Consider the following 23,430-nt stretch of genomic DNA (forward strand, 5'->3'; position numbering starts at 1 on the left):
ATTCTTTAAGCCTTTCAGAAGGGCAGAAGATTTAAAGCAATATGATTGATCAGGATTTGAAGGAAAGTTTCAAAACTGAAGCTAATCTTTTCTTTGTGCTTCATTACACATAGTACTTGAAGGATTTAAATTCTTTACTTTTGCTAATGAAATTATTTCAGTCTCTAACTGTTCTTGTTAACAAAGCCATGTGTTACGAAGTAACTTATTTTTAGGTACAATCAATAATACCCCTAAAAGGAGTTCATCTGAAATATTTGTTACATGGGTGCTGTGGCGCAGTGGGTTAAAGCCCTGGCCTAAAGCGCCCGCATCCCATTTGGGCATAGGTTCTAGTCCTGGCTGCTCCTCTTCCAATCCAGCTCTCTGCTATGGCCTAGGATAGCAGTGGAGGATGGCCCAAGTCCTTGGCCCCTGCGCCCACGTGGGAGACCCAGAGGAGGCTCCTGGCTGCTGGCTTTGGATTGGCGTAGCTTCAGCCATTGTGGCTATCTGGGGAGTGAACCAGTGGATGGAAGACCTCTCTCTCTGTCTCTAACTCTGTCTTTCAAATAAATAAAGATACATCTTTAAAAAAAGAAAAAAATATTTGTTACAAAATTAATCCTAAAGATGAAAAGCCAAAACTTTTTTGCACTGAAATAAATTCATGAGTAGAAACTGCAGAACTTAAAAAAGCCTCATCCTGACATAAAAATAATAAAGGTTTGCAACTTACATTTAATTTCCTGGTAGTCTACAAATTCATAGCATATCAGGTTTCTAAATGTTGGTGGAGCAAATACAAAAAACTTAACCCCAAGGTGTTTAAGACAGACTAATAAAGGACAACACTTTTATATTAAGTATTTTATTGTATGCTGCTGCCAGTGTATATAAAATAATTATCCTTGTGAAATAGAAATTCATGAAAACTCAGAGAGGTAGATGTTAGGACTGACAAAAGTAGAAGTTTGTATATTGTGGCACGTGTTAAGGGAAGCTTTTGTACAGGCTTCAAATTTAGCTCTCTTGAATGAATGAATATTCACCGGTTAATGAGAAGTGGTTCAGGAACCCTGAAATAGGTGGGGGGAAAAAAAAGGATGAATTAGGGTTAAATAGCAAAGAGCATGGTTTCTAAAAAACTTTTCATGAGTAATCCTGTTTTTTTAACTGCAGTTTATTAGAAATTGCTCGTGTCTTTTACCTACTTTTCTGAACATGGCACATCTGTGCAAGACGGTACAATCCAGACTTGTGATATATGTTCCATACAAACCATACTTCAAGTTTTGAATCTTCTTTATCTTTTTCTGGACTAGTGGTATAAAGCCTCCAGGCAGTCCCACAATAACAGTACTCTATATTGTGTTGCTGAACTATAATGTCCAGTAGAGGTTAGGTATATTAAATGCATTTTCAACTTGGGATGGATGTAACCTTAATTTAACTCAAGGAGCATCTGTACTGCTTTCATGGGATTCATTTAAATGTCAGTTTATAAAGGACTTTCAACTACATTAAGCTGTGTCCTATCAGTAGTTTTTAAAAAACAAAACAACAGGAGTTTTAAGAAAAAATGAGCATTAGGATGGAAAATGCCTGTCCTGTAGTAGGCAGTAAAATGTAATTTCGTCTTAATTTTCATAGCTACTCTCCATTTTATAAACCAACTTACAGATTAACTTGCTAAGATTACTGCCAAAATATACTCTATCAAATTCAAAAAGTTGATATAAAAATACTTTAAATCAAAAATATGAACAGTAGGAAAATTAGCTAGAATATTTAGGAGAGTAATTTGGCAGTATCTAGTTAAGTAAAAGATGCAACAATACTTCTATTTACCTAAACAAATGTACATAGAAAAAACATGTATAGGACTTTGAGTTTACAGTAGTGCTTTTAATAGCACAGAATGGGAAACAGCCTAATGTAACTCAGAAGAATAGATAAACTAACATATGTGATACAATACATATAACTATTAAAATGGCCAATCTATATGGCTAATATACCAAAAATAAAAAATTAAGCTATTCATTACCAAATAAATTATGACTTCAAACTATAAAATACAGAAAGTATATGTAGTAAAAAATACCAACTTCAGAGTAGGTTCTCTCTAGAGAGAGACAGCAAAAAGTATTAACTTTTATTTCTTTTAAATAAGTTAAAGTGTTTAATTCAGAATGGTTAGATGCAATGTTCATGAGATACAAACAAAATACTCTGGTACAAAACCATAAGTATTTAGCCTCACTTAGAATAACAGCAAATGGACAACTAAGGTTTGTTGGGCAAGGGCTGAGCCAAAGCTGATGGAAGACCAAGGAATACGGGCAGTGGTGATCAAGTATTGTATTTCTAAATATTCACTCCTTATTCATCAACTTGACCCATTTCTAGGAGTAAAGTATAAATATATGAATACAAAGGCACATCAAAAAGTTCATGGAAAAGGGAATTCAAAGATGAACTTAGGAGGGTGGACACTTTGGACACTTGGCACCGCTGTCAAGACACTGCCTGAAATGTCTCCATCCTATATACAGTGTCTGGATTCAAGACTCAGCACCTCTTCTGTTTGCAGCTTCCTGCTAATGGGCACCCTGTGAGACAGCAGTGATGCCTCAAGTACTTGTGTCCCTACCACCCACATGAGAGACTTGAACTGAGTTCTGGGGTCCTGGCTTTGGATTGGCCAAGCCCCAGCTGCTCTAGGCATTTGGGAAACAAACCAGCAGATACAGGATCTCTCTCTCTATTTATTTGATAGGCAGAATTTACTAAGAGAGATCTTCCATCTTCTGGTTCACTCTCCCAAAAGGCTGCAAAGACCAGGGCCCAGGGCCAGGACCTTCTTCCGGTCTCCCACATGGGTGCAGGGGCCTAAACACTTGGGCCATCCTCCACTGCTTTCCTAGGCACATTGGAAATGGAGCATCCAGGACTCAGACCAGCACCCTAATGGGATGCAGGTGTCATAGGCCATGAATTTAACTGCTATGCCACAGCACTAGCCCCACAAAGATAAATTTTTTAAAGGGGTATGTTTGATGCCAAAAATTAACCCATATTGGTTTTTCATAATACTTATTTTCCATAAACTTTGAAGACACTGCATAGACATTCATCTCACTGTAGCTTCAAATTTGGAAACAAATCTTTATTATTCAATGAAATACAACTAATGATACAACTACTAGAACTTCATGAAAAATGTTTTATGAAATAAGTTTTTAAATGTTTTTATAAAGCAGAATGAAAAACTCCACATACCCTTATTCTTTAAAAGTAAAAATATTATAAAGAAATGTGGGCCAGCACCGTGGCATAGTGGGTAAAACCACCGCCTGCAGCAGCATCCCATGTGGGCACTGGTTCAAGTCCTAGTTGCTCTGCTTCTGATCTAGTTTCCTGCTAATATGCATGGGAAAGCAACAGAAGATGGCCCAAGTCCTTGGGCCCCTGTACCCACATGGGAGACCTGGGAAAAGCTCCTGGCCAGCTCAGGCCATTGTGGCTATTTGGGGAGTGAACCAGCAGATGGAAGACCTCTCTCTGTTTCTCCCTCCCTCTTTCTAGCTTTCTAACTGTGCCTTTCAGATAAATCTTTTTTAAAAAAATAAAAATATAAGGAAATGCAATTCTGTTAACAGTGGTATTTCTAAGTGTGCTGCATGATGGTAATTTCTATTTTTCTTGTACCATGTTATTTTTAATTATGAAAAGCTACATTTACAAGTATGAAATCCTCAAAGTATTACAAGTATGAAAACTCCATGTATATCCTACATACATGCCTAGGACAGTAGATATCAGATGTATAACATAGGCGCTTTAAGAAATTCAAGTTCTATGGCGATACTTCAGACCTAGTAAATTCTAAGTTGTATTTTACAAGGTGGTTTGTGGATAAGTTCAAGTTTAAGAAGCAATACTTCTATATTCAAATATTCTGTCCTTGACCCAAACTACTTCAAATCATAATAGCCACGAAGCTTTTTTGTTATGCTGCAGGGATAATGGAATAATATCCATTGTTTTACTTTGAAATCTGTATTATTATCCCAACCATATTTGTAAACTTGACCAAGTTATTTAAAGAAAGAAAAATACTGACAGCTGCCCAGGCTTCTTAACAGTATTCTGTGTCAAATGAAAATAAACCACTTTACTTTGCACTTTTGTAAGGCAAATACAATAGGACCTGAGTTTAAAAACAATCTGTAAAAATACAAAGTTTCCAAAAACTGCCAGAAAGAATTAACTATGGGCCAGTGTATTTCATTCTATAACTTCCTGTACACTCCCAAGTCCACAAAGCTTTACTGGGGAGTACACAACCATGTAACAAGATGTTTTAGAAAGCAGCTTCCTGGGGCCAGCACTGTGGCATAGTGGGTAAAGCTGCCACCTGCAGTCCTGGCATCCTATGTGGGCACTGGTTTGAGTCCTGGCTGTTCCACTTCTGATCCAGCTCTCTATTATGGCCTGGGAAAGCAACAGAAGATGGCTCAAGTCCTTGGGCCCTTGCACCCGCGTGGGAGATCTGGAAGCAGCACCTGGCTCCGGGTCAGTGCAGCTCTGGCCCTTGTGGCCACCTGGGGAGTGAACCAGTGGATGGAAGACCTCTCTCTCTCTCCCCTTCTGCCTCTCTGTAACTCTGCCTTTCAAATAAATAACTAAATCTTAAAAAAAGAAAGCAGCTTCCTGAACTTTTTAAGTCAAACCACTGGTAAGGGATATATTTATTTGAAAGGTAGAGTTACAGATAGAGAGGGAGAAGCAAAAGATCTTTGGTTGGCTGGTTCACTCCCTAAATGGCAGCAACAGCTGGGGCTGGCCTAGAAGCCAGGAGCTGCTTCTAGGTTTCCCATGTGGGTGCAGGGGCTCAAGGACCTGGGCCATCTTCTGTTGCTTTCCCAGGCCATTCGGAGCAGCTGGGACCTGAACCCGGAGCCTGTATGTGACGCCAACATTGCAGAACAAGGCTTAACCTGTTAGGCCATAGTGCCAGCCCTAAGTCTTTTTAAAGCAGTAGCTTAATTTTGCTATTCATGGGTCAACACTAGTGAATATGCACTCCAAGAACACTTCAAAAAAGCACATACAAAAAATGGAATTAAAAGTGTAATTTGACCTCCCCCACCCCGGAATTTTGAAATCCATACAAATGAAGGGGGTCTTAAAATAGTTCAGGGACAATGTGTATTATGAAAAAACTCCATGTATTCAAGAAAGAATTTCTGCACCAAAAATTATCTTTTAATTCCACTTTCTACAACTTTTTTGACATACCCTCATAATAAGGATTTATGAAAGATTATATCCTTAAATTATACAAAGCAGGTTTTTGGTCATATCTCTTTTGAACAACCATATTTTGCATGCAGGGCATCTGACCTGGAAGGTACAAATTAACATATAGGAACATGCCTTAGTAATACACTAAAGCTAGCAAGTCTTTAGTTTCTTAATCCTTTGAAGTCCAGTCCACTACCTATTCGCCACCATGAACTCAAATACTTCATTTTTCTCATTTTACCTTTGTCCAACAAATGAGAAAAAGTAAAACTCTTAACTCTATATTCCAAATGCCTAAATCATGCTGGCTTATTCAACTCCTGATTTTCTTTGGCATTCCCAATTCTCAATTCTGTATTATCCAAACAGCTGAGTTCTATTAGAACAGAAACATCAGATTTAATATAAATTAATTGGTAGTTACTTAAAAATCATCCCTATAAACATTGCAGGTATTTTTAAAACTGTCTGAATTATTTGTTACACACACAAAAATTAAACTATCCCTCAGGGACTCCAAAATTAATATGCCATTTTAGGGCAATATTATAAAAAATAGCACATGGCTTGTCTCAGTACTGAAACTGTGTTTTAGGAATGCTATTATTAATTCCTCTATTTAATTCTTTTAATGATTAAAAAACTGTTTTTGACTACTGAAATACCAAGTTTCATCAATCCTCACTTTCCTTACAAAACAGAAGAAGTCTATAAACTTGGAGTGCCAAGAGACTTGACTACTCATCCCTACACTGTTTGTTTTGTTTTGTTTTTTTAAGTAAACTTACCTCTGAAGGATTCCTACAAAAAGGAACAGACTTTCTGGGGTCTGAAGGGATTTGTACTCGAAGATACTCCAGTCAGCAGGGGGTCGTGTTGAGCATTCTGCAGACAAAACTGTTTCAAGTCTGCAGCTGCCTGAGAAACCTACACATAACAAAGAGGGGAAAGTGCCAGGTTTTAATGAAGGTTTTTCGAAGATCTTTGTAAATGCTTGGAAAAAACCGCACTTCTCCTGCCTCAAAAGAGAATGATATGTACTCATTAAAGACTAACAGTAAATATGAGTTTTTATAATACTTACAGCACTATTGTAAATAAGATTGGTTTAAACTATGTTTTCTTGTTGCTTACAAATCACAGCACATTTTACTTGCTTATTAATAACCAGCTTTTCAAATGCAAGCCTGCAGGTTCTAAACATCTTGTTTTTTACATTAAAAGCATCAAGAACATTAACATTCTAACAATTACTTTATCTTAAAAGCATTATTACTGGAAAAATGCTACTGTGAATGATCATAACATAGAATACAGAAAACCCAACACTGTAAGAATACATTCAGTATATTAACTGATAAGACCTATACTCTCCTTTTTGTATTAATCTGAAACAGGCATGCATTAAAACGGGCATGCATTCATTCACTTAAACATTTGCTATTTGTATAAAGAGATGTAGAATTAAAAAAAAAAAAAAAGTTGAGCCATACAAACTCTTTAGGTCCTGGTTTTGGTGGCACTGCATACATATATGAATATTGGTCAATCACACTTAAAGGCAAATACGGATTCTTAAAGGCAGGCTGCTCAGAAGTTAAACTGAGGTTTGCTTTTCACCTTTCATTCTAAAGTTTTGTAATTCTAAACAGCTGATAGTACACTAAGACCAAAACAATGTACTGAACCACTGAGATGTAGAACATGAATGATTAAAATGTTAAGTCTGGAATTAAGGTTTAGGAAGATAGGGAACTAACAACAACAACAACAACAAAGTATTCCAAGTTCTGGGAAAAGACTTCAACTGGACAAGCTGCTGGCTCCCAAGGCACTCTAACAGTCATCTTCCAGGAGGCTAAAGCCCTAAAATAATTACTGGTGCCCCCTTTCACTCTGGAAAGTGCCCTGCCCTGCCTATGAGAGATGTGTCTGGCACTTGGGATTTTATTTTAACCAAGTGTGCTCAAATGAAAAGGTTTAAACACAGTAAGCTTACAGAAAAACACCTAGCACAGTCATAAATTAACAATGAGAAATGGAACCTAGTGTGTCTAGAGAAAAGCTCATCTGAAATCCCAAGGCGGATGCCCTCTCCTCTTTGCTGCAGCCCTAATGCCACACAAAAATGGAGAACTCCAAAACCAAATCACTTGTGGTGGCTTTAATGATCCCAACTAGAAGCCACTGAAAAATTCTGTATACAAGGTAGCATCTGACTAGGGAGATGGGGGCAGTAACCAGAGTTTTCAAGGTTACAGCTTGCCGAGTTAACTGACTTCATCTCATCTAAGTACCCCTACTTAGAATTACTTTCACCAGCTTTGTTTTTTGTGACTCCCTCTCTCCCTGCCACCTGCTTTTCTTTACTAGCCCACTTCAATCTGTCATAAAGGCTTACCTGATGACAATATAATAGTTAAGAAACGATTTCAAGTGTCAGAGCTAAATTGACCAAAAATGATGACCATAAGCCACTGAGAATTTGAGAGATTAGAGAAAGGGATTCCAAACAGCAGTTTTGTCTACCACACTTAATGGTAACAGGTCAGGGGGAATCCCACATTAAGACCGACAGAAATTTCCCTTCTCTCCAGGAATGGCCACAAATAAGTAAACCATGTCCATCACATATCTTGACAGTCAAGGAAGCTAAACGGGAGACCCTCTCCCCCCAAAAAAGTGTCAGGAAGAAACAAAGACTAGACTAGTTCGGTGAGTACAAAGTCAAATCATCTTGGAAAGTGCCTACTCCTAACAGGGTTTATGGTCTACAATCTTTTTTTTTAATTACAAGGAAGTCTTTTCTATTGTAACCTAATTGCATCAGAAACAAGCCAATTTATCTGGGATTTTTTTAAATCAGAAAATATTTGGAATAGCGCTTGAATGTCAAGCTGCCCTACCAACATAGACAAAAAGCCTTTCCCCAAAGACAAAGCCAAGACCAACCAGCCGCCAAAATACCTAAGACCAGCTCCGGCCCAGCCTTCATCTCTCGGGCGGGCAGATCCCGGCCTGCTGGGCCAAAGAGGTATGAAAGGCACGCTTTGTAGGAGGCTGTGCCGGGCACGGCGGTAACCTCAGTCTCTGGGAACTTTCTGAACACAAACACACTTCTTTAATCCACAGTTAGGCAAGAATTCGTTTACACGTACGTGTTCAACAAAACGAGGTGATCTGGAGGTAAGAATCTATCACTAAACCAAGTAGGTGTGGCAAAAATCTGAATCTTAAGTCTGTTCTGAATCATAAGTTGGAAAATACCCTGCCCGAAACAGCGGAGGCTGTTGCAGAGGGAAGGGAAGGGAGGGATGGGTGCGGGCGGCGCTCCGAGAGGCCGACGCCGGGCCAGCGCGGACGGAGGCGGCCCGGGACGCGGGGTGCGCTTCAGCTTGGGGGCCAGCCCGCACCCAAAGCCCGGGGCGGAAGGGCGGACTGATCGGTTCCCCAACCCGCGCGGCAACTTCCGAAGCCGGCGGCTGGCAGACCGATGCCGCCCAGCGCGGTTCCCCCCCAGAACCGAGAGGCCGCGCGGGTGGCGCCCGCTCCCGCCGGCCCGGACGCCGGAGCCCACCCGCCGCAGCCGTCCCCTCCCCCACCCGCCGCCCCCGCTCACCTTCACGCGGTTGAGGCCGGCCTCCAGCCGGAGCTGCTGAACCACTTTCTTCATAGCGGCGACGCTGGAGGAACCAGACATGGCACAGGCGAGACGGGGGGGGCCCGAAGCGTCGGTCACGGGTCGGAGGGTCGGAGAGTCCGCGGGGCCAGACGGCGGGCTGCCGGGGGCGGGGCTCCGAACTTTGTGTCTAAGTTTCCGGTTCTGTGCCTGGCGACTCCACCCTCGGCACGCATGCGCGCCGCCCGCCGCGCCGGCCCGAGCGGGAGCGCGAGCCGGGGGGAGGGGCGGGGGCAGGGTGGAGCGGCCGGTGGGCGCGGCGGCGGCGGCGGCTGGAGGCGCTGCCGGACGCCCAGCCTGCGCTCCTCCCCTCTCCGGCGAGGCTAGTTTGGGAGAGGTAAGGGAAGAGCTCGTCGTTAGCCGCCGAGGCCCGAGAAGGGCTCCGAAGAGGCCACGTGACGGACTCAGAAGTTTGAGGGAGTTTCTCAGAGGCCTGGTGGCGGGCTGACGAGGGAGTCCCGGTCTCCCTCCCGGAGTTTTCGGTGGAGGCCTAGGGAAGGAAAAGGGAGAGAAGGCTTAGAAACGACAGGCGTAGGCGTTACATGTGCGTGGCGCGAGGCACCCGCACTCCAGGCGGTCTTCCAGGAGCCGTTTGTCCAACGGGCGTCCTCGGCCGTTGGACACCCCCCCCCCCCAACTCCGCCCGAAGCCCCAACCCACCGACGGGATCCGGGCGGTCCGGGAGCGGGGACTGTGATTGGCTGGAGAAAAGAGGATCGCTTCGTGGTTTGACTTTTGTCACCTCCCGGTTCTGGAAGAGAGAGTGGCCCAAGATGAAACCGTCTCCTCTGTTAGCCATTTCACTTGGGAAACGAACCCTTCTTGTACTTTTTGTGTTTGGGGAGTTTGCTCTGCTGTATTCCGGTTGTAATTTATTACCTCCTGGGCCAGCGTTGTGGCCTACCAGGTTAAGCCGCCTGCAAGTCCATGCCAGTGAGAGTCCCTGCTGCTCCACTTCCGATCCAGCTCCCTGCTGATGTGCCTAGGAAAGCCGTGGAGGATGGCCAAAGTGCCTGGGCCCCTGCCACCCACGTAAGAAATCTGGACGAAGCTCTTGGCTCCTGGCCCCACCTGGCCGGTGCAGCCATCTGGGAATGTACCAGTGGATGGAAGATCACACTGTCTTTCCCACTCTCTGTGTATCGCTGACTTTAAAAAGAATAAATAAATCTTTAAAAAAAAATCATTATCTCCTGCTGGAAACCGATCCCCAAAGGAGTTTTCAGGAGACAAAGAGCAATAGGCGTTAACCAAAAAAATAGGCTTAGCCAGCTCACGAGTCCAGTGTTCCAGAGCTCGGTTAGGCAGGCTATCTTTGAAGATACTGATATTTCTCAGTAAGCTAAATAATTTCATCATTAGTTAATTTTAGTTTTGTATAGTGAGGAGAGCACATACCGTTTGCTCCAGGTCAACAAAATGTATATATTTTTTCTTTTTTTTTTTTTTTTGACAGGCAGAGTGGACAGTGAGAGAGAGAGACAGAGAGAAAGGCCTTTTTCCATTGGTTCACCCTCTAATGGCCGCTGCGGCCAGCACATTGCGCTGATCCGAAGCCAGGAGTCAGGTGCTTCTCCTGGTCTCCCTTGCAGGTGCAGGGCCCAAGCACTTGGGCCATCCTCCACTGCACAACCGGTCCACAGCAGAGAGCTGGACTGGAAGAGGGGCAACCGGGACAGAATCCGGTGCCCCTACCGGGACTAGAACCCGGTGTGCCGGCGCCACAAGGTGGAGGATTAGCCTATTGAGCCACGGCGCCGACCAAAATGTATATACTAAGTAGTCTATTTCAGTTCACAAATGTAATGTTAAGTTTAATACTCTACTTAATTCATACAATGAATGTAATGACAGAGGTTAGAAAAAAGGGCTGGGGGCCAGTGTTGTGGAATAGAGGGTAAAGCTGTTACCTGCCAGGCTGGCATCCGGTATGGGCACTACTTCCCATCCAGCTCCCTGTTAATGGCCTAGAAAAAGCAGCAGAAGATGGCCCAGATGCTTGGGCCCTGTTGCCCATCTGAGAGACCAGGAAGATGCTGCTCTTGGCTTTGGTCTGGCTCAGCCCAGTCCTTGTGGCCACCTGAGGAGTGAACCAGCAGATGGGAGATTGCTCTGTCTCATCCTCTCTCTGTAACTCTGACTTTCAAATAAATCTTTAAAGGAAGAAAGGGAGGGAGGGAAAGAGAAAGACAGGCTTGAATTCAGGCTCTACCACTGAACTACAGTATCCTTGGACAAGCCACTAGACCATCCCTGAGCCGGTTTCCTCTCTTGCAAATGAAATAATGAAGCTTACTTGCTGAGATTGCTTTTGAGAATGATATGAAATGATTTCTGTAAAGAAGATGAAAGACATATCAACAAATAATGTTTCTTTCTTTTCCCCGGTGGTGTTTTAAATTATTTCTTGGTGCTTTGTTGACTGTGCAACACCACTGAAATCTCATTCATATTTTATAGATTTGTTAGGTTAAACACATAAATGTGTACTCAATGTCCAATTTTAAGAACCGTGGGATGGAAAGGATTTCAGGGAATATATGATCCAGTCTGTTTGGTGGGCAAGAATATTGGAGAATAAGCAAAGCCTATATTGTATGTGGGCTGAAGCAAAAAATATTTTTTTTCTTTTTTTTTTAAACTACTGCATTGAGGAACTAAAAAACAGATTCCTGTCTCAAAAACCAGATATTATCTTGGTTTTTGTAGTATGTGTCTAATAAAGGATTTGATTTAGGATAGGAAAAAAGAACATGTAGTTCACTTCCATTTCAGCATGTTGAAGTTACAATTTTTTTTAAAAAGGAGGTGTTCTTTGTCTACAATGGTCTAAAATATTTTAAAGATCTTAGCAACTATACAGACGTGTAAGTTCACATTTCAGTTGATTGAAGAAAGCTCTGTTGTAAAAACAATTTGTTACCAACAGAATCTTTATAACAGTGAATCACAAAAAAAAACTAAGAAGTATGTCATTTTGTGTTCTATCAGCACAGCATTGTCATTTAAATTTACCTGCACCTTCTTCACTCAGTGATCATAAGTTCTTTAATTGAAAGGGCCCTGAGACCAAAGAAAGACACACACATATCCAGGATTATACAGAATAAATTGGTTAGGGACTTAAAAATGAACATGTGATCCTGGGTGGCCACAAAACAGTGAATACTCACAGTATGAGTCAGGAGGAAAAGGATTTTTTTTAAAAAAAGATTTATTTATTTGAAAGAGTTACATAGAGAGGAGCGGCAGAGAGAGAGAGAGAGAGACATCTTCCATCTGATGGTTCACTCCCCAGATGACTGCAATGGCCAGAGCTGCACCGATCTGAAGCCAGGAGCCAAGAGCTCCCTCCGGGTCTCCCATGCAGGTGCAGGAGCCCAAGGACTTGGGCCATCTTCCACTGCTTTCCCAGGCCATAGCTGGATTGGAAGCGGAGCAGCCAGGCCTCCAACTGACACCCATATGGGATGCCAGCGCTTCAGACCACGATGTTAACCCACTGTGCCACAGTGCTGGCCCCAAGGACAAGGATTTTATAGAAAAAAAGTGGCCTTTGGCTAATGAGTATACCAGGGCTTTGTCAAGAAATACTAATATACAGGCATCAGATATGAACAACAGGTTATCTCAGCAAATTTATCTCAGTATTTGGGAAGACTCAGGATTACCTAAAGGGCAAGATGACAAGTACCAACTACCAAGATAGCTATGGTGAAGTCAAGCTGGATCCCTGCAACTGGAGTATCAATTAATTTTTAAACTTGAATATAGAAAGAACTAAGGAAATTTGGTTATAGGAAACAACAAAAGGATAAAAGTTACATAGTAAAGGGGTCTTAAGACTTTGTTGTATTTTTTGCTCAATATAGCTCAATGTCTATAGATACTATAACCAATTTTCATTGAAATGTTATATAACCCATTAATTTTAAAAATTACAATAGTTTGTTACCTTCCTGTATTATCCTTTATCACCAGACAAGTGTACGATTCAAAAACTTCATATTCCTTCCTAGAGAAAGAGATGTGGGGGTAGTATTCTTTCTACGTCTGCTTATAAATTCATGTTAACTTTCATTTTGTGTCAAAATCAAACTGACTAGTACTTATAATCAAGAAGAATGAGACAAGATTTTGCATTCTATATTCAACTCTGAGTATACTTGAAACTGAATCATTTTCAATCTTGTCTATTTTTGGAATATAAGCGTTGAGACTCTCTAACCAGACATTGAAATACCATTTTTGAAAAGAATCATTGTAATGTACAATGCTAGGCAACAAAATATCTCTATTGCTTTGAAAACAAGAAACAAATTTTTGTAGTTAGGTAAACAGAAATTTGGTTAAGTGTCCTGTTTCTATTGTATGGTTATAAAAACTTTACTCAAAAGAACTTGAAGGAATATAGGAAAAAGAGAATGCATTTTATAATTCCTTTTTTAAAAAAACGATTTATTTATTTGAAAGGCAGAGTTACAGAGAGGCAGAGATGGGGGGGCATCCATCCTCTGGTTCACCCCCCAATTGGCCATAACAGCCAGAACTGGGCCAATCTGAAGCCAGGACCCTGGAGCTTCTTCCAGGTCTCCCACGTGGGTGCAAGGACCCAAAGATTTGAGCCATCTTCTGCTGCTTTCCCAGGCCATAGCAGAGAGTTGGATCAGAAGTGGAAGAGCCAGGACTCAAACCGGCACCCATAAGGGATACCAGCACCGCAGGTGGTGGCTTTACCTGCTATGCCACAGCGCTGGCCCCTTATAATTCCTTTTCTGACATAGATAATAATTCTATATTATTCTGTTACTCTGAGAGACCTCTCCCACTCTAAAATGCTGTGCATATCCTGAGAAAATCCAAAATCCAAGTAAGCTATTTTGTCTATACTAGAATCTGTATGTAAAATAAACTTTTTCTTTAAGATTTATTTATTTGTTTGAAAGAGTTACACAGAGAGAGAAGGAGAGGTCTTCTATCTGCCCGTTCACTCCCCAATTGGCTGCAACGGCTGGAGCTGCGCTGATCTGAAGCCCGGAGCCAGGAGCTTGTTCTGGGTCTCCCATGTGGGTGCAGAGGCCCAAGAAGTTGGGCCATCTTCTATTGCTTTCCCAGGTCATAGCAGAGAGCTGGATTGGAAGTGGAGCAGCCGGGACTCGAACTGGCGCCCATATGGGTTGCTGGCGCTGCAGGCGGCAGTTTTACTCGTTATGCCACAGCACCAGCCCCGGAAAAATAAACTTCATTCCTCAATTGGTTCTACAAATGTAAGGATTATAATTGCTTAAGGGCTTTGGAGTACCTTCACAGGCATTTTAATCTGTTTACCTAAAACAGGTAACCTTTTAAATGGTTTAGAACTTTATTTAAAGCTTGATTAACCATGAACTAGATGGAGCAGAACTCAGGAAATGGATAAAACCTGGATTTTTTTTTTTTTTTCTTTTAAGGCAGTTACAGAGAGAGGGAGAGATCTTTTGTCTGCTGGTTCACTCCCTAAATGGCTGCAATGGCCAGGTTGGGCCAGGTTGAAAGCCACGAGCTTCATCTGGGTCTCTCACATGGGTGGCAGGAACCCAAGTCCTTGGCCCATCTTCTGCCTTCCCAGGTACATTAACAAAAAGCTGAATTGGAAGCAGAGCAGCTGAGACTCTTAACTGCTCTCATAAAAGATGCTGGCATTACAGGCAGCAGTTTAGCCTGCTACACAATACTGACTCCAATCTGGATTTATCCTGATCAGATAGACCTTAAGCCTAGATGATTTAAGAATTAGGAATTGTGTTAAGAAATACTCCCGGGCCGGCGCCGCGGCTCAGTAGGCTAATCCTCCGCCTGCAGCGCCGGCACACCGTGTTCTAGTCCCGGTCGGGGTTCTGGATTCTGTCCCGGTTGCTCCTCTTCCAGGCCAGCTCTCTGCTGTGGCCCGGGAATGCAGTGGAAGATGGCCCAAGTGCTTGGGCCCTGCACCCGCAAGGGAGACCAGGAGAAGTACCTGGCTCCTGGCTTCGGATCAGCGCGGTGTGCTGGCCTCAGCGCGCCGGCCGCAGCAGCCATTTGGGGGGGGGGGGGCGGTGAACCAACGGCAAAGGAAGACCTTTCTCTCTCTCTCTCTCTCACTGTCCACTCTGCCTGTCAAAAAAAGAAAACATAAATAAATACTCCCATCATCTGTCACAAGCTTGACTATATTCTGATTGCTTTTTCCAGAGTTTCCCTATCACTTTTTGCATTACTTGAGCAATCAAGTAATAAGAGTTTGAGCTGCAAAGGATCTTAAAGAATCCAAGTCATTTACTTTACAGATTAATTTAGACCAATCAGTGGTCTCATAGGTTACACAGAACTAGCAATCTGATTTTCTGGATGCCAATCCACTTGATTACCTAGTGTGAAATTCTGTTGTATTGGTATGTTTAAACATAGGCCATGTAAGAGTTCCAATTTTAATTTTTATTTAGAACTTTTTAAAGTCCTTTGAGCATCTCTTTGTAGAACCTATTGTCTGATCAGGAAATAAAGGTCACCAGAATCTTGGTTTCTAGGCAATAGGTAGGTATTAGAAATTAGTAAACTGAAGCGCCGGCATCCAATGTGGGCGCCAGTTCGAGTCCCGGCTGCTCCTTTTCCGATCCAGCTCTCTGCTATGGCCTGGTATAGCAGTAGAAGATGGTCCAAGTCCTTGGGCCCCTGCACCTGTGTGGGAGACCCAGAAGAAGCTCCTGGCTCCGGGCTTTGGATCGGCGCAAAATAGCAAAATATGTACTGATCACAAGTCTGTTAAAATTCATCAGTTTACTTGGTTATACAGATGCTCCTGACCTTATGATGGGGTTATGTCCAGATAAACCTGTCCTAAGTTAAAAATATTGTAAGTTGAAAATGCATTTAGTACATCTAATTTCTTGAACATGAAACCTTAATAGAATAGAGCATTGATTGTTTAACTTTGTAATCACATGGTTGCCTGGTGAAGAAAATATAGTGCCTCACATTACCAGCCCAGGAAAAAAATCAAAATTCAAAATTTAAGATTTCTGTGGAATATCACTTTCATACCATTGTAAATTTGGGGCTTTATAGAGTGTGTATTCATTTCATTGCAGTTACCAGCTCTATTTATCAGTGTATTATTTTTAAATTAGAATAATAATAACAGTATAAACATTCCTGTTTTCATTTTGAGTGTATTGTAAATCTTTTGTCCTTTCTTTTTTTTTTTTTTTTTTACTTTTTGAACAAATCAGAGACCAGAAATGAGTGGAATGCTACCTTAAAAAGCCAAAAGTCTATTTTAACTTTTGTTTGATACCATTTAAATGAAGAAAGAGAAAAAAAATCCCAAAATTTCAGCTGATGACTGTCCCGTTCAGACACTGGTAAAGATGTCACTCAATCTAAGTCGACCGTCCTCATCAGAGGTAAGAATATTTTTTTATACTAAGATCAGAAAAAGTAATTGTTTTTTTAAAAGTTTTGATGAAGCCAAAATGTAAATTATAATAAATATTAGGAATTGACTTTACCATGATCCCAATTTTTTGTGTCCCATTATCTGATTATACTTCTTGTGTCCCTAGCTTACTTCCTCTACTGCTTGTACTGTATTTGAGCATCCAGTGTATTGATCCTATCACTTTTTTTTAACCCTCCCCCAACTGGTGATATCCTGCATACACCAGTCACTCCTTTGCACATATTTTTGACTCCTTTGACCCTCTCTTGTGTCATTGCTCCCTTTGGCAAAACAATAACCCTATTTAGTCCATTTTCCCACCTATTCTATGTACACTCTTGAGCAGCTGAACATGGCTAGAGAAAATATACTAGCATAAGTCCTGTTCTCACTTTAAACTCATGACCATGAATCTCAAGTAGGCAATTATACTGTCTGCCACTCACTGATTCACTCTTCTAGAAAAGCATCTCATACCTTCTCAAACCCCCAGTATCTTCCCATTTTCTCTTAAACCAACCATAGACAAGCTTTCGCTTTTCACAAATCTACTCTTTGTAAATTCATCTCTTCATCATAAGATCTGTTGGTCAGTTCTTATCATAAACATACTTACTCTATCCTTGCACACCTGTTGACACCATTAATCACTCCCTTCCTTTAAATAATTTCTTCAGTTGGTTTCTAGCATGCACATTATCTTGGTTTTCATCATACTTTCCTGGATATTCATTTTGTCTTCTACCTGATATCTTAATATAGAGTATTTTTTTATTTTTAAGATTTATTTATTTATTTGGAAAATCAGAATTACAGACAGAGAGAGAGACAGAGACAGAGACCTTCTATCCACTGGCTCACTCCCCAAATGGCCACAATGGCCAGAGCTGGGCCAGACCCAAGCGAGGATCCAGGAGCTTTTTCCAGGTCTCCCATATGGGTACATAATGGCCTGCTGCTTTCTCCAGGCCATTAGCAGGGAGCTGGATCAGAAGTGGAGCAGCTGGTGGGCACCACAGGATGCCAGTGCCACAGATGGAGGCTTTACCTGCTATACCACGATGCTGACCTTGAATTAATTTTTTTTTTTTTTAACAGGTAGAGTTATAGACAGTGAGAGACAGAGAGAAAGGTCTTCCTTCTGTTGGTTCACTCCGCAAATGGCCGCTACGGCCAGCGCTGCGCCAATCCAAAGTCAGGAGCCAGGTGCTTTCTCCCAGTCTCCCATGCGGGTGCAGGGGCCGAAGCACTTGGGCCATCCTCCACTGTACTCCCAGGCCACAGCAGAGAGCTGGAGTAGAAGAGGAGCAGCTGAGACTAGAACCCGGCGCCCATATGGGATGCCCGCGCCACAAGGCGGAGGATTAACCAAGTGAGCCACGGCGCCAGCCCTAAATTTTTTAACATAAAAATTAGATTGTGATTATCTCATGGGAATCCTTACTTTCAGAAGATGGATGCCAAAATATTTAGGAATATATTATCATGTTGACTGATTTACTTAGAAGTAAGAGAGAGATACAGAAATAGGGTAGAATGTTAACTTAAAATAATTGGTATTTGACATCCATAGGATTTTTCTTTTTTATTTGTATTTATGTTTAAACGTTTTCATATTTAACAAGTGAAAATATAAAAGAAAGTCAGATCTTGTCTTGCTTCTATTAAAACCCTGCCTTGCCTATCCACTTTGTAAGGCTTTAGAATGGCCAAGAGGCCCTATGTAATTTGTTCCCCCTCCACTTCCTTATTTTTCTTTATTTATTTATCTCTTACTACTTTTTCCCCCAATCTCTCTGCTTCAGTCTTACTAGCATGTTCTCAATTTAAGGACTGTGCTTTAGCTTTTACTGCTACTCTTTCCCTCTGGATCTTCACTTGGCTGGTTCCTACTCTCCCTAAGTCTACTAAGATCTCACCTCTTCCATGATACCTACCCTAACTATTCTATTTAAAACTAAAACCGTCTCAATCCCTCTATTTCAAGTCTACTCTACTATTACTCTATTTTCCTACTAATTAATGCTTTCTAATGTGCTATATAAGCTATTGTTTTATATTTGTTGCTTATATTTTCTATATCCCTCCCAAGCACAGAACAAGTCTCAGGCATAAGAGATACTTGCCATTGCTGCTAAATTTAAGGGAGCACCAAAAAGTTCGATAATCAAGATGACTATTGTAATGAAATATTTTTTAAAATTAAAATTGATGCAAAGAATTTATTATGAGCAGATATTAATAATTAAAATAAAGACAGGATCCAACAGTATTCTGGTTAGCCATTTTAAAGCTTAAGGCAAAAGGAAAAAAAGCACAAAAATATATATGTATATCTTTTAATTTTTTTTAAAGATTTATTTATTTATTTGAAAGGCAGAGTTACAGAGATAGAGAAGGAGAGACAGAGAGGTCTTCCAATCACTGGTTCACTCCCTAAATGGCCACAATGTCCAGAGCTGGGCCGATCCAAAGCCAGGAGCCAGGAGCATCATTCTACTCTCCCATGTGGTGCAGGGGCCCAAACAGTTGAGCTATCTTCTACTGCTTTCTCAGACTCATTGGCAGGAAGCTAGATGGGAAGTAGAGCATGGAGCAGTAGGGACTCAAACTGGTACCCGAATGGGACACTAGCATCACAGGCAGCAAATTTACCTGCTATGCCACAACACCAGCCTCTTAATGTATTTTTTAAGTGGTTTATGATCTTAATGAAAATGTTATGTTATGTTTATTTCCAGTAAATCCAGGAAACTTAGAGTATAATAAATATTAGAGTTTTGTATAAATACAGTATTTAATCTTAAATAATATTGTGAGCTTTACTACAATGAACTATTAAAATGCCTTTTTAGAAACATGTATGAATGTTTAGTTCAAGAAATATTCCCTGCTGTAAAGTATTCATACATTTCAATAAAGAGAAGATCATATTTATTTCAAACTTCTTGTGATTTTGCATAATCTTAATAGCATAGCTAGGGAATAATCATTTAATGCTCTGGAGTACAAAATGACCATATGATCAATGTCATTATCTTGTCTGTACAAACATTTTAAATTGTTGATTAGTAATTCATCCTCAAAAATATAGGAATAATTTACTTTTACAAAAACAATTTGAATAAAGCTTTTTGTTCAAGAACCATATTTTTCTCTTATATAGATTACTAATATTAATAGTAGTTCATATTCAAAAGATATAGAAGAATTCTAATTAAGTTCTGAATAAAACATTGACAGAAACGTTGATACAGACATATCCTATTAAGAGCAAACATTTCTTTCCCCATTACTGGTCAGGAATAGGGGTTCCTGGGATTCTGGGGAGCAAATATGTTCCCCCAAACCACAGTATTAACCCTTTTGCAGGTGCTGAGAGCTAGCAGTCATCACAGCCCTAGTAGGGAGACATATGCAAAGGGTAAGGATCGCACAAGTCACCCCAATGGAACTGAGTAGGTGGGGAAGGGGTAGAGGTAAAAATTAGTAATAAGAAAACTGGTCTTTGCACTCTAGCATTCTTTTTGCACACCACAGAAAGAACACCATATGTCACAAATGTTGGGGGTAATCTAGGAGCCACAGCTATGACATGTTCCTAAGGAAAATGTGCTCCAAATGTGAAGTAGTCAAGAACAAATCTGAGTTCATTTTCTTTTTTCTTTGTCTTGATGGATGCACATATTCCATGTATATTTCCATTGTGATTTTTAAACTTAAAGTTCTGTAGTACCTCAATTGATTTTTTAATGCTTTAAATTTTAACTGATGTTCTTCTCAATTTATTCAGCTGGTGGAACTTCATGTTTTTTATGTCCCTGAAGGATCATGGAACTATAAGTTAAATACCATTTCAATACAAGTTGTTAACAAATTCATTTCAGCTGGATTTATAAGGCAAGTATTTTAAGTCATGTAACTGTGAAAAATACTCTTTCATTGTCAGAAAAAAAATGTTTTCTGGAAATTAAAAAAATTACAAATTAAAAATATCTTGTTCATAGAATAGATCATTTCCAAAACTTAATGCTTTCAATAAATAATGCTATGAACAGTTAAGTTAAAAAGTTCTTTAAGCACAGATGTCACTTGGCCATAAGACTGACACATAGAAAACAATATAAAAACTGTGTATTGCTGGCGCCGCGGCTCAATAGGCTAATCCTCCACCTTGAGGTGCCGGCACACCGGGTTCTAGTCCTGGTCGGGGCACCGATCCTGTCCCGGGTGCCCCTCTTCCAGGCCAGCTCTCTGTGTGGCCAGGGAGTGCAGTGGAGGATGGCCCAAGTGCTTGGGCCCTGCACCCGCATGGGAGACCAGGAGAAGCACCTGGCTCCTGCCATCGGATCAGCACGGTGCACCGGCAGCAGCACACCTACCACGGCGGCCATTGGAGGGTGAACCAACGGCAAAAAGGAAGACCTTTCTCTCTATCTCTCTCTCACTGTCCACTCTGCCTGTCAAAAATAAAATATATATATATATAAAAAAAAGAAAAAAAACTGTGTATTACTATGGTTTTGCATATAGAGAATTAGGAGAGAAATTATCTGAAATTAAAATCCTGTAGAAGGGCTGTGAATAATAAAGCATCATACTCACAATGCCTTTTTCTTTTAATTGTTTGAAAATATAAGCAACATAGATATACATTTATGTGTGTACTATGTAGTTATATGGATGTATGTGTGTATTTTCATATTCACAGAAAGCACACACAAAATTACATGATTTGACTGTCAGTTGTTACCTTTCTTTTTTTTTTTTTCCATAGAATAGTCTTTTTTTTAAAAGATATATTTATGGGGCCGGCACTGTGGCAGATAAAGCTGCTGCCTGCAGCATTGACATCCCATATGGGAATGAAGACCTCTCTCTCTCTCTCTGCCTCTCTCTGTATAACTCTGACTTTCAAATAAATAAATATTTTAAAAGAGAGAGGCAGAGAGAAAGGGGTCTTCTATCCGCTGGTTCACTCCCCAGTTGGCTACAACGGCCGGAGCTGCACTGATCCGAAGCCAGGATCCTGGGGCTTCCTCCAGGTCTCCTACATTGGTGCAGGGCCCAAGGACTTGGGCCATCTTCTACTGCTTTCTCAGGCCACAGCAGAGGGCTGGATTGGAAGTGGAGCAGCTGGGTCTAGAATTGGTGCCCGTATGGCATGCCAGTGCCACAGGCAGAGGCTTAGCCCACTACGCCACAGCACCAGCCCCAGTTGTTACCTTTCTTGAGTGCCCCTCTCTTCCTAATCTTCCACATTGCTTTCTTGGACAACAACCTTCTTTTTGTTCTGGACCACTTCAGACATGGCCCTAACTCAGGACCCTTGTACTTGCTGTTCCTATTATCTAGAAAGCATTTTATGCCCTTATGGTATGGTCTATTATCTCCTCCATGTCTTTACTCAGATATTATGTTTTTGTGTAGATATTTTCCATTCACTGTATTATAGGGGTGGGTGTTATGGCACAGCAGGTTAAGCTGCCACTGGAATGCCCACATGCCATTTCTGTGTCTGTGATGGAGTCCCACCTCTACTTCTAATCCAGCTTCTTGCTAATGTGTAACTTAGGAGACTGCAGATGATGGCTCAAGTACTTGAGTCCCAGCCACCCACCTGGGAGACCTAGATGAAATTCCTGGTTTCTGGCTTCAGCCTGGCCTGCCCCTGGCTCTTTCTGGCATTTGAGGTGTGAACCCAGGGATGGAAGATCTCTCTAACTCACTCTATTGCTCTGCTTTTCAAATAAAAATAAATAACAACTATTGTCCCTTTTTCTCTTCTGTTTTATTTTTCTGTATGGTACTTAGCATTGTCTTATGAATTATATTTTTTTGCTATTAATTTTCTGTCCAACTACTAGATTATAAGTTTTTGAGGGCAGAGACTTTTGTCTGTTTGTTGATTGCCACGTGTCCATCCCTTGAAACAATGTCTGGGGACCAACAGTGTGGCATAGTGCAAAAGGCTGCTGGCATCCCACATGGACACCCATTGGTGTCCTGGCTGCTCCATTTCTGATCCAGCTCCCTGCTAATGGCCTGAGAAAAGCAGCAGAAGATGGCTCAAGTGTTTGTGCCCCGCCACCCACGTGGGAGACCCAGATGAATCTCCTGTCTCCTGGCCTCAGCCAGGCCCAGCCCTGGCCATTGTGCACATCAAGATTGTGTACATGTGTGTGTGTGTGTGTGTGTGTCTGTAACTCTGATGTTCAAATAACTAAGTTTTTTACAAAGAAAAAATATCTGATATATAGTAGATATTCAATAAATATTTATTAGTTAAATAAATTAAGTCTCTAATATTCCATGCCTTGAAAAATAGCACATATTAAGTTTTCAATCAGTTCTCTAACATTCCCATTAGGTCACTAGAAAAACAAGAACATAGAACAATAGCATTAGTGATAGTGTTAAATTTTAGACATTGAGGAATGAAGTATCCCTTATGAACAAACAAGCAGAAGCTGACAAAATTTGATCATGGGAGACAATTTTTTCATGGTAATAGCAGCTTTATTGATGGCAGTTAGTACAAATCAATAAATATTGATCCCTGAAGAAGAGCTCATTTATCAGATTATTGGTCCATAGAGAGCTGAATGAAATTGAACCAAGTGATTACCAGGATGACTGAAGTAAATCCTTCTTGGAAAATGAAGACATAGCCAGCTGATGAATGGCATGTGATGTTCACAACTGTCAGAACCATGGAAGCTCTGTACAGGAGGCCATTGGCTTTCCTACCATTCAGATGAATTGGAATTCCATTACTCTCCTGAAACAGCGTTTTGTTTCTCTGGAACTTTATTTTCAAAATATGTGTCTGAAGCATACTTGTGGTCTGGACAGTGCTCTGGACAGTCTATAAAGAGCCAGAATATACTACAGCATCTTGACTCAGGTATTGCCCACTAACCACAGTTGAACACCAGGAGTCATTATGGAAATTTTTAAGTAGTAGCTACTCCTGTCAAACATTCAAAACAAATATAAATAT

General features: G+C 41.1%; 2 protein-coding genes across 2 annotated transcripts in view; one reads left to right on the plus strand and one right to left on the minus strand.

Annotated features, from left to right (window-relative positions):
* Positions 1-834: 834 nt before the first annotated feature.
* GNG5 (G protein subunit gamma 5) lies at positions 835-9,105 on the minus strand. The gene is made up of 3 exons (XM_062191636.1): positions 8,912-9,105; positions 6,081-6,219; positions 835-1,058 (listed from the first exon to the last, which is right to left on the minus strand). The coding sequence occupies exons 1-2, from the start codon at positions 8,990-8,992 to the stop codon at positions 6,094-6,096; spliced, it is 207 nt and encodes a 68-aa protein (XP_062047620.1). The 5' UTR covers positions 8,993-9,105; the 3' UTR covers positions 835-1,058; positions 6,081-6,093.
* SPATA1 (spermatogenesis associated 1) overlaps positions 8,365-23,430 on the plus strand; it is a 57,820-nt gene continuing 42,754 nt past the window's right edge. The window contains 3 exon segments of the mRNA XM_062191633.1: positions 8,365-8,478; positions 16,219-16,392; positions 20,221-20,327. Coding sequence (XP_062047617.1) covers positions 16,291-16,392; positions 20,221-20,327 — 209 coding nt within the window. The 5' untranslated portion in view covers positions 8,365-8,478; positions 16,219-16,290.

Source organism: Lepus europaeus, chromosome 5 (assembly GCF_033115175.1).
Source record: "Lepus europaeus isolate LE1 chromosome 5, mLepTim1.pri, whole genome shotgun sequence".
NCBI lineage: Eukaryota > Metazoa > Chordata > Mammalia > Lagomorpha > Leporidae > Lepus > Lepus europaeus.